The sequence below is a fragment of the Erinaceus europaeus genome, unplaced genomic scaffold, assembly GCF_950295315.1.
Source record: "Erinaceus europaeus unplaced genomic scaffold, mEriEur2.1 scaffold_326, whole genome shotgun sequence".
Taxonomy (NCBI): Eukaryota; Metazoa; Chordata; class Mammalia; order Eulipotyphla; family Erinaceidae; genus Erinaceus; species Erinaceus europaeus.
This window is the reverse complement of record NW_026647300.1, coordinates 131,717-140,916: the sequence shown is the minus strand read 5'-3', so window position 1 is coordinate 140,916 and position 9,200 is coordinate 131,717. Positions and strand designations below refer to the sequence as shown.

At 40.5% G+C, this 9,200-nt stretch overlaps 1 protein-coding gene across 1 annotated transcript in view; it reads right to left on the bottom strand.

The window, feature by feature from the left end:
* Positions 1-754: 754 nt before the first annotated feature.
* The window catches only part of LOC132536285 (myosin heavy chain IB-like), a 70,517-nt gene continuing 62,071 nt past the window's right edge, over positions 755-9,200 (bottom strand). Inside the window, exon 6 of the mRNA XM_060183911.1 lies at positions 755-894. Coding sequence (XP_060039894.1) covers positions 779-894 — 116 coding nt within the window. The 3' untranslated portion in view covers positions 755-778. The remainder of the gene's footprint in view (positions 895-9,200) is intronic.

The window sequence follows — 9,200 nt, the reverse complement described above, 5'->3', positions numbered from 1 at the left end:
GGAGTTGGGAGAGTGAGGACACAGAACCTTGGTAATGGGTACAATGTGGAACTACAGAATGTAATGCTATAATCTTGGATGGCACTATTAATTGTAAGCAAAATATTGAAAGAGATTAATTCTTTTATGGGGAGATAAGAAATTGTGCCCATATGTAAATAAGTGTCCTATAAACCATTATTTCCCCCAAAAAAGTGATTTTGAAGGGGAAAAAAAAAAAACACTCAAATATCTTTTTTTTATTTAAAATCTTTTTTATATATATTTAATTTATTTATTCCCTTTTGTTGCCCTTGTTGTTTTATTGTTGTAGTTATTATTATTGTTGTTGTTGTTGGATAGGACAGAGAGAAATGGAGAGAGGAGGGGAAGACAGAGAGGGGGAGAGAAAGACAGACACCTGCAGACCTGCTTCACCACCTGTGAAGCGACTCCCCTGCAGGTGGGGAGCCGGGGTTCGAACCGGGATCCTTATGCCGGTCCTTGTGCTTTGCGCCACCTGCGCTTAGCCCGCTGCACTACAGCCCGACTCCCTCAAATATCTTTAAAAAATTTTTTAAATTATCTTTATTTACTTATTGAATAGAGATAGCCAGAAATCATGGGGGTGGGATAGAGAGGGAGAGAGGCAGAGAGACACCTGCAGATCTGCTTCACCGCTTGCAAAACTCCCCCCCTGCAGGTGGGAAGCGGGTGCTCTAACACAGTCCTTGTATGCTGTAATCTGTGCACCACCACCCAGTCCTCTTCTTCTTTTTTTTTTGAGGAGTCAGCTACTTCATGTTTTTCTTACCTCGTCATTAATATCAATGATATCTCCTACTTTGAGTTCCAGTTCATCCTCATACTGTGGGCTGTACTCAAAGAGAACTTTACATTGACGCTTCTTGTTTTCTAAAGAAAATAACAAAATAAACAGGTTAAGAAAGACCACAAAAACAAATAATGGTACCACTAACTAATGCTCTGGTTATTGTTACGTAATTCATAAATGTGAATAAAATCAGAACGTAAGAGCACTCTAAATATATATCCACAATAGGCTCAGATCAGCTTTCCACCCTACCCCCCCACTATAATCTGTTCATCCCAAGATAAAAATCAATCCAACTACAAATAAAGTATAAGGCTCCCAGAAAAATCTATTAATAAATCTAGTCCCACCAATTACAAGACAAAAGATTCGCTGCCAATTCTGAGAACAGAAACACAGACAAGGAAAGATACTACTGATAAACACATCAGTCACAGCGACTTTCCGACGACTTCCTACTTGAAGTCTAGTGATTCACAGATGCACCGACTTCAGACTGTGTTGGAGAGGTGAAATGCATGCACAGAAAATGACTATGATCATACAGACACAGGCCCTTTGGAACAGAACTAAAATATGCCTGCTAGCTATCTACAAAATGGAGGGGGGCCCAACTCTTCATCTACACTATTCCAGCCTTTAGGTCCATGATTGGTCAACAATTTGTTTGGCTTTGTGTGTTAACTCTCTTTTCAGCCACCAGGTTCCAGATGCCAGCAGGATGCCAATCAGACTTCCCTGGACAGACAACCCCACCAATGTGTCCTGGAGCTTCCCCAGAGCCCTTCCCCACCATGGAAAGAGAGAGACAGACTGGGAGTGTGGATCCACATGCCAACACCCATGTTCAGCGGGGAAGCAATTACAGAAGCCAAACCTTCCACCTTCTGCATCCCACAGTGACCTTGGATCCATACTCCCAGAGGGTTAAAGAATAAGAAAACTGTCAGGGGAGGGGATGGGATAGAGTTCTGGTGGTGGGAATTGTGTGAAGCTGTACCCCTCGTATCCTATGGTTTAGTCAATGTTTCCTTTTTATAAATAAAAAATTAAATTAAAAAAAGGAAAAAAGAAAATGACTACTATTGCTCACAGCTTTATTTTCAGAGGGATAAAAATCAATCTTTCATAGGCAAAGGCCTTAAAAATTAGTTTTTCAAAAATAAACTTCATTTACTCAGGCAAATAATGGTAACCCTCTGGGCTTATTCTCAATTTTCTTCAAACTCACAACTGAAAACTCAGGCTCACTTTGCACTTTAAAAACAGCTGTGGGTAAACTGGGAAATGTTATACATGTGCAAACTATTGTATTGACTGTATTAATGTAAAACATTAATTCCCCAACAAAGAAATTAAAAAATAAATTTAAAAAAATTAAAAAAAAAAAAAAAGCTGTGGGTAGATGACTAGGTGTCTAGATAATTCAGTAACTATTTGGGCCAGGCAGTGGTGCACCTGGTTAAGCACACGCACTACAGTGCACAAGGACCCAGGTTCAAATCTGGCCCCACCTACAGGGGGAATGCTTCAAGAGTAGTTACTGTCTCTGTCTCTTTCCCTCTCCCTCTCCCTTCTTCCCCCTCTCAATTTCTTTGTCTTCATCCAATAATAAATAGTTTTTTTTATAACTATTTCTCACTATTCAAAAATATATTCCTCACATTTGCAGCAATAGTACGAGCCAGTGGTTTCTTAGAAATGCGGTTATTTCAGGGTTCACCCCAGAACTCTCTGGTACAGACTGAACTGAGTCCTTCCAAAACTCACATGCATTGTGGCAGTGTTCAGAGAGAGAGAGACTGTGAAGAGACAATAAGGTCAGACGAAATCATGAAAGTGGGGCTGTGGTCTGGGACAGAGCTCGGCAATGCGTCACAAGACTTGCAGACGTTAAATCCCGGCGTCCAGTCCTGGCATCACATATGCCAGAGTCAAGCAATGATCTGATGTGTCTCTTTCTGTGTGTTTGTGTGTGTATGTGTGAGTATGTCTACCTCTGTGTGTGTATGTGTGTGTATGTTTATCTGTGTGTGTATGTCTCTGTGTGTGTATGTCTATGTGTGTGTGTATGTCTATCTGTGTGTGTCTGTCTGTGTTTGTATGTCTGTGTGTGTGTGTATGTCTGTGTGTGTGTGCCTGTCTGTCTGCCTCTGTGTGTGTGACTGTATTTGTGTATGTATGTCTATCTGTCTATATTTGTGTGTGTCTATCTGTATGTGTGTGTGTCTGTGTGTGTTATGTCTATCTGTGTGTGTGTGTGTGTGTGTATGTCTGTGTGTGTGTCTGTCTGTCTGTGTATGTCTATCTGTGTGTGTGTGCCTGTCTGTCTGCCTCTGTGTGTGTGACTGTATTTGTGTATGTATGTCTATCTGTCTATATTCGTGTGTGTCTATCTGTATTTGTGTCTGTGTCTGTGTGTGTTATGTCTATCTGTGTGTGTCTGTGTGTCTGTGTGTATCTGTGTGTGTTATGTCTATCTGTGTGTTGTGTGTCTATCTGTGTGTGTGTGTGTGTCTGTCTCTCTGTGTGTGTCTGTCTGTATCTGTGTGTGTTATGTCTATCTGTGTGTGTGCACACATGCACATTTGGCCATGCCAAGAAAAGTAATGTTAAAGTGAGGCTCTAATCCCCATGCACACCCAATTGTATGGGCACATTTACAAGGAGTATTAGGAAAACCAAAGGGTACACATGAAGCAATAAGTAGCATATTTTTACTATTAACCTAGTTTAGTCACCTTTCATCATAACTCAGAGTAACATCTTAAAGTGATTATTTAGAAGTCGTTTCATTTACACTGCAGCAAACCTCATCGGTGGGGCTTGGGCAGTAGCAGAGTGGGTTAAGCGCACATGGCACCAAATGCAAGGTGCAAAGACCCACATAAGGATCCTGGTTCGAGCCCCAGCTCCCCACCTACAGGGGGGTTGCTTCACAAGTAGTGAAGCAGGTCTGCAGGTGTTTATCTTTCTCTTCCCCTCTGTCTTCCCCTCCTCTCTCCATTTCTCTCTGTCCTAGCCAACAACATCAATAACAACAATAATAATAACCACAACAACAATAAATCAATAAGGGCAACAAAAGGGAAAAAAATAGCCTCCAGGAGCAGTGGATTCATGGTGCAGGCAATGAGCCCCAGGAATAACCCTGGAGGCAAAAAAAAAAAAAAAAAAAAAAAGGAGAGAAAGAGAGAAAGAGAGAAAGAGAGAAAGAGAGAAAGAGAGAAAGAGAGAAAGAGAGAAAGAGAGAAAGAAAGAAAGAAAGAAAGAAAGAAAGAAAGAAAGAAAGAAAGAAAGAAAGGAGAAAAAAAGAAAAACCTCACCGGTTATAGATCTTACTCGAGATTCTCAATCGCTTACCATCGCCAGATCAACTTAGTCCCCAGATAATTTCTTTTTAACTCCAGATCACAGGAACACTCCTGTGGGCAGACCGCATGCTGGACCACAGAGACAGCACCAAAGACTCAGAAGTACTAAGTTCACTCTGCGCATCTTCTCAGGCTGAACTGGAATTAAACTAGTCATCAACTAAAAACGGGGGGGGGGGGGCCAAAATGCTTCTAGAATATAAATGCTCCACAATGAGCGACTAAGCAGCTTTCGGGTAAAGGAAAGGTTAAAAGGAGATGAAGGAGATCAGGAACAGATAAAGCACTGACTCTCAAACACGGCGTCCCATGTTCGAGTGCCAGGTCCTCTATCTTATGAATAAAGGGATCTTTCTTCTTTTCTTTTTTTTTTTTTTCTGTCTTAAAGAGGAAATTTAAACTGTTCTATAAACAAAGGAAAATGAATATATCAGCATACACAACACACAGCAAAAACAGCACTGCAGGGGCGCATCAGAAAGCAGGCTGTAATAGGCACTACAACCGCCTAGCCATGGAAGGAGCTAGAAAAAGACAAAGCAACCAAAGGGGATTGCCAACAACTGGGGGAGAAATGACACCAAAAACAGAAGCAACACACACACTGCACAAAAGATTAATGAAACTAAGAGCTAGTTCTGCCAAGGGTAAACAAAATTGACAATTATGTAAGATTCATAGGTGGGTGGGGGAGAGAGATGAAGAGAAAGTGAGAAAGGAGACACTAAGTGGATTAGAAAGAAATGGGGAGAAATCACAAGGAATACTAAAGAAATTCAAAGGATTGTGAGGAACTACTGTTTCAGCAGACTGGCAAAGACATCACCAAAAATAAGTTAATAAATAAATAAATAAATAAACTATGTATCTATCCAATAAACACAGATGCTAAGATACTGAAGAAAAAATTAGCAAACTGGGTTCAACACTAGAGTCAAGGCTACATTTAAGACTGTTCATCGTGACCAAGTGGGATTTAGCCTGATGGTATAAGAGTGAGTAACTCAGCATGTCTACAATAGAAATTCTTTTTTAAAATCGCACGGTTACTGAAAAAAGACATTTAGACATGCTATAAAGTTTAACATCCTATAAAGTTTAAAACAAAACAAAACTAGAGAGTGGGAGAACATGCCTCAATTTAGTATAAACTGCACACGACAAACATAGTCATATAGTTTCTGTTTTGGAAATATCTTCAAAAAAGTCTTATTTTCAGAATTTTTAAAAATGACTTCATTTGTTCATTTACTGATGACCGGGGGGAGGGGGGAGCAGAGAGAGAACCACAGCATCTCTCTGGCAACTTCATGATCTCTTTCTTCTTCTTCTTCTTCTTTTTTTGATTTTTACTTTAATTTTTTTAAAGGAAACACTGACAAAAGCCATAGGATAAGAAGGTTATAATTCCACACAATTCCCACCACCAGAACTCCATATCCCATCCCCTCCCTTGATAGCTTTTCCTATTCTTTATCCCTCTGGGAGTATGGACCCAGGGTCATTGTGGGGTGCAGAAGGTGGAAGGTCTGGCTTCTGTAATTGCTTCCCCACTGAACATGGGTGTTTGGCACATGGATCCATACTCCCAGCCTGTCTTTCTTTCCCTAGTGGGGTGGAGCTCTGGGGAAGCAGGGCTCTAGGATACATGGGTGGGGTCCTCTGCCTAGGGAAGTCAGTCCAGCAACTATCTCCACTGGGCCAGCTCCTGGCCAGAGTCTGCAGGTCTCCGTTTTCTACCGAGCCTTTCTTAACTGTTTACACAACACTAAGCACACATGAAAATGTACTTTTTAAATTTTTTTTCAATGAGTGTACATTTACACCCTTCCCACCAAAGGACTGTGTCCCAACTCACTCCTCCCTCCCCCTGGCACAGTAAGGCTGACCATGCTGAAAATGTACTTTTATGAATTTTAAACCGAACACTGACACTATAGTGGGCATCACTGCCAACCGTCATAGTGACCTGGGTTTACTTGGACTAGAAATATTCCAGCCCGGGGAATGGAGCACGAGGTCCTGAGCTCAACCTCTGGCATCACATGTGGCAAAGAGAGCTCTCATCATCTCTCTCTCTTTACCTTTTCTCTTAAGTTAACAAATACTGATTGCTTGGTAATACCATTGATTAGTACTATTCACCACTATTCAACAATTTATGAACAGCTGATCTAGTGTGTGAATTTAGGATACAATACAAAGTGCCAGAAATTTAAAAAGCAAAATTCCTGGTTAAAAGCAATCAGCTGGCTTTCCCGGAAAACTATCTAAAGTCCAAAACAACCTGCATCCTGTTTTAAATGTTAGCTAGCACCGAATGACTGATTTAGTCATTGTAACACATACACTTAAAAACAAGTTACGATAGATCCTTATGGAAAGGCCTACATTAGTTTCTGGCACAAACTAATAAGAATTATGAGCAGCATTTTGAGAAAGGTATAGTTTAAGGTGACCTTTTCTATGACGAGGCAAAATGAGTCACTATTCATAGCCGCAAAGGTCTCCATCTGGCCTCTACACAGGAAGAAGGTCCCTTTGCAACTCGAGAAAACTAAAGAAAGTGTTAACTGTATTTCACAAAAGACAGAGATCAGGCATAACCCTCCCAAGGGCCTAAAAAATGTTCTGTGTAGAACAGAGTATCTTATGTAACGGGTAAGACTACTTAATCTGTTTCCCACTCTCTAAAGAGTTACAGAATCCAGGACAGTTAGTTACAACCAGTAAAAACTTCCACTTTCAGGCAGTAGGCTGAAATCAATATGCAAATTAATGAAAGGTTTTTTAAATTTCATTATTGGGGAATTTATGTTTTACATTCAACAGTAAGTACAATAGTTTGTACAGGCATAACATTTCCCAGCTTGACATATAACAATACAACCCCCACTAGGTCCTCTGTCATCCTTTTTGGACCTGTATTCTCCTCACCGACCCACCCAGTCTTTTACTTTGGTGCAATATGCCAATTACAGTTCAGGTTCTACTTGTGTTTTCTCTTCTGATCTTGTTTTTCAACTTCTGCCTGGGAGTGAGATCATCCATATTCATCCTTCTGTTTCTGACTTATTTCACTTAACATGAATTTCTCAAGGTCCATCCAAGATCAGCTGAAAACGGAGAAGTCACCATTTTTTAAAAATATATATATTTATTCATTTTCCCTTTTGCTGCCCTTTTATTATTGTTGTAGTTATTATTGTTGTTATTCATGTTGTCGTTGTCAGATAGGACAGAGAGAAATGGAGAGAGGAGGGGAAGACAGAGGAGGAGAGATAGACACCTGTAGACCTGTTTCACCGCTTGTGAAGCGATTTCCCTACAGGTGGGGAGCCGAGGCTCGAACCTGGATCCTTATACCGATCCCTGCACTTTGTGCCACATGCTCTTAACCCGCTGCACTACTGCCTGACTCCCAGAAGTCACATTTTTTGTAGCTGAGTAGTATTCCATTGTGTATATATACCACAACTTGCTCAGCCACTTATCTGTTGTTGGACACTTGGACACCTGGGTTGTTTCCAGGTTTTGGCTATTACAAATTGTGCTGCTAAGAACGTATGTGTACACAGATCTTTTTGGATGGGTGTGTTGGGCTCCTTAGGATATATACCCAGGAGAGGAACTGCAGGATCATAGGGTAGGTCCATTTCTAGCCTTCTGAGAGTCCTCCAGACTGTTCTCCACAGAGGTTGGACCAACTGACATTCCCACCAGCAGTGCAGAAGGGTTCCTTTGACCCCACAACCACTGCAGCATTTGCTGCTGTTACCTTTTCTGATGTATGACATTCTCACAGGAGTGTAGTAGCATCTCATTGTTGTCTTGATTTGCATTTCTCTGACAATCAAAGACTTTGAGCATTTTTTCATTTGTTTCTCGACATTTTGGATCTCTTCTGGGGTTCTATCCATGACTCTCCCCATTTTTAGATGGAGCTATTTGTTTTCTTATTGTTGAGTTTGGCAAGCTCTTTATATATTCTGGTTATTAGCCTCTTGTCTAATGTATGGCATGTAAAGATCTTCTCCCATTCTGTGAGGGGTCTCTTGATTTGGGTAGTGATTACTTTTGCTGTGCCTTTTAATTCCTTGTCGTCCCATAGGTTGATGCTTGCCTTAGTCTTCTTTGTAACTGGATTGGTTTCATTGAAGATGTCATTAAAATTTATACGGAGAAGAATTCTGCCAATATTTTCCTCTAAGTATCTAGTAGTTTCTGGTCTAACATCCAAGTCCTTCATCCACTTGGAATTTACTTTTGTATTTAGTGAAATATAGTTTCATTCGTCTGCATGTTTCAACCCATTTTTTCCCAACACCATTTGTTGAAGAGACTCTGCTTCCCCCATTTAATAGCCTGGGCACCTTTGTCAAAGATTAGATGTCCATAGGTGTGGGGGATTACTTCTGGGCTCTCAAATCTACTCCACTGGTCAGTGTGTCTATTCATGTCCCAGTACAAAGCAGTTTTGATGACAACGGCCCTATAGTACAATTTGAGATCTGGGAGTGTGATGCATCCAATTCTGTTCTTTCTTCTCAAGATTGTTTTGGCGATTCTAGGTCTTTTCTGATTCCAGATAAACATTTGTAGCATTTGTTCTATTCTCCTAAAAAATGTGGTTGGGATCTTGATGGGGATAGCATTAAATCTGTACATGGCTCTGGGCAGTATAGTCATTTTGATTATATTAATTCTTCCAACCCATGAACATGGAATAGCTTTCCACTTCTTTGAGTCTTTTTCAATTTCCTTGAGCAGTGACTCATAAATTTCAGTATACAAATCTTTCACTTCTTTGGTTAGGTTTATTCCTAGATATTTTATTGTTTTTGTTGCTACAGTAAAAGGAATTGACTTCTGGATTTCAATTTCTTCTAACTTAGTGATTGCATAGAGGAATGCCACTGACTTGTGAATGTTAATTTTGTAGCCTGACACCTTACTGTATTGCCTGATGATTTCCAAAAGCTTCTTGCTGGATTCCTTAGGCTTTTCTATGT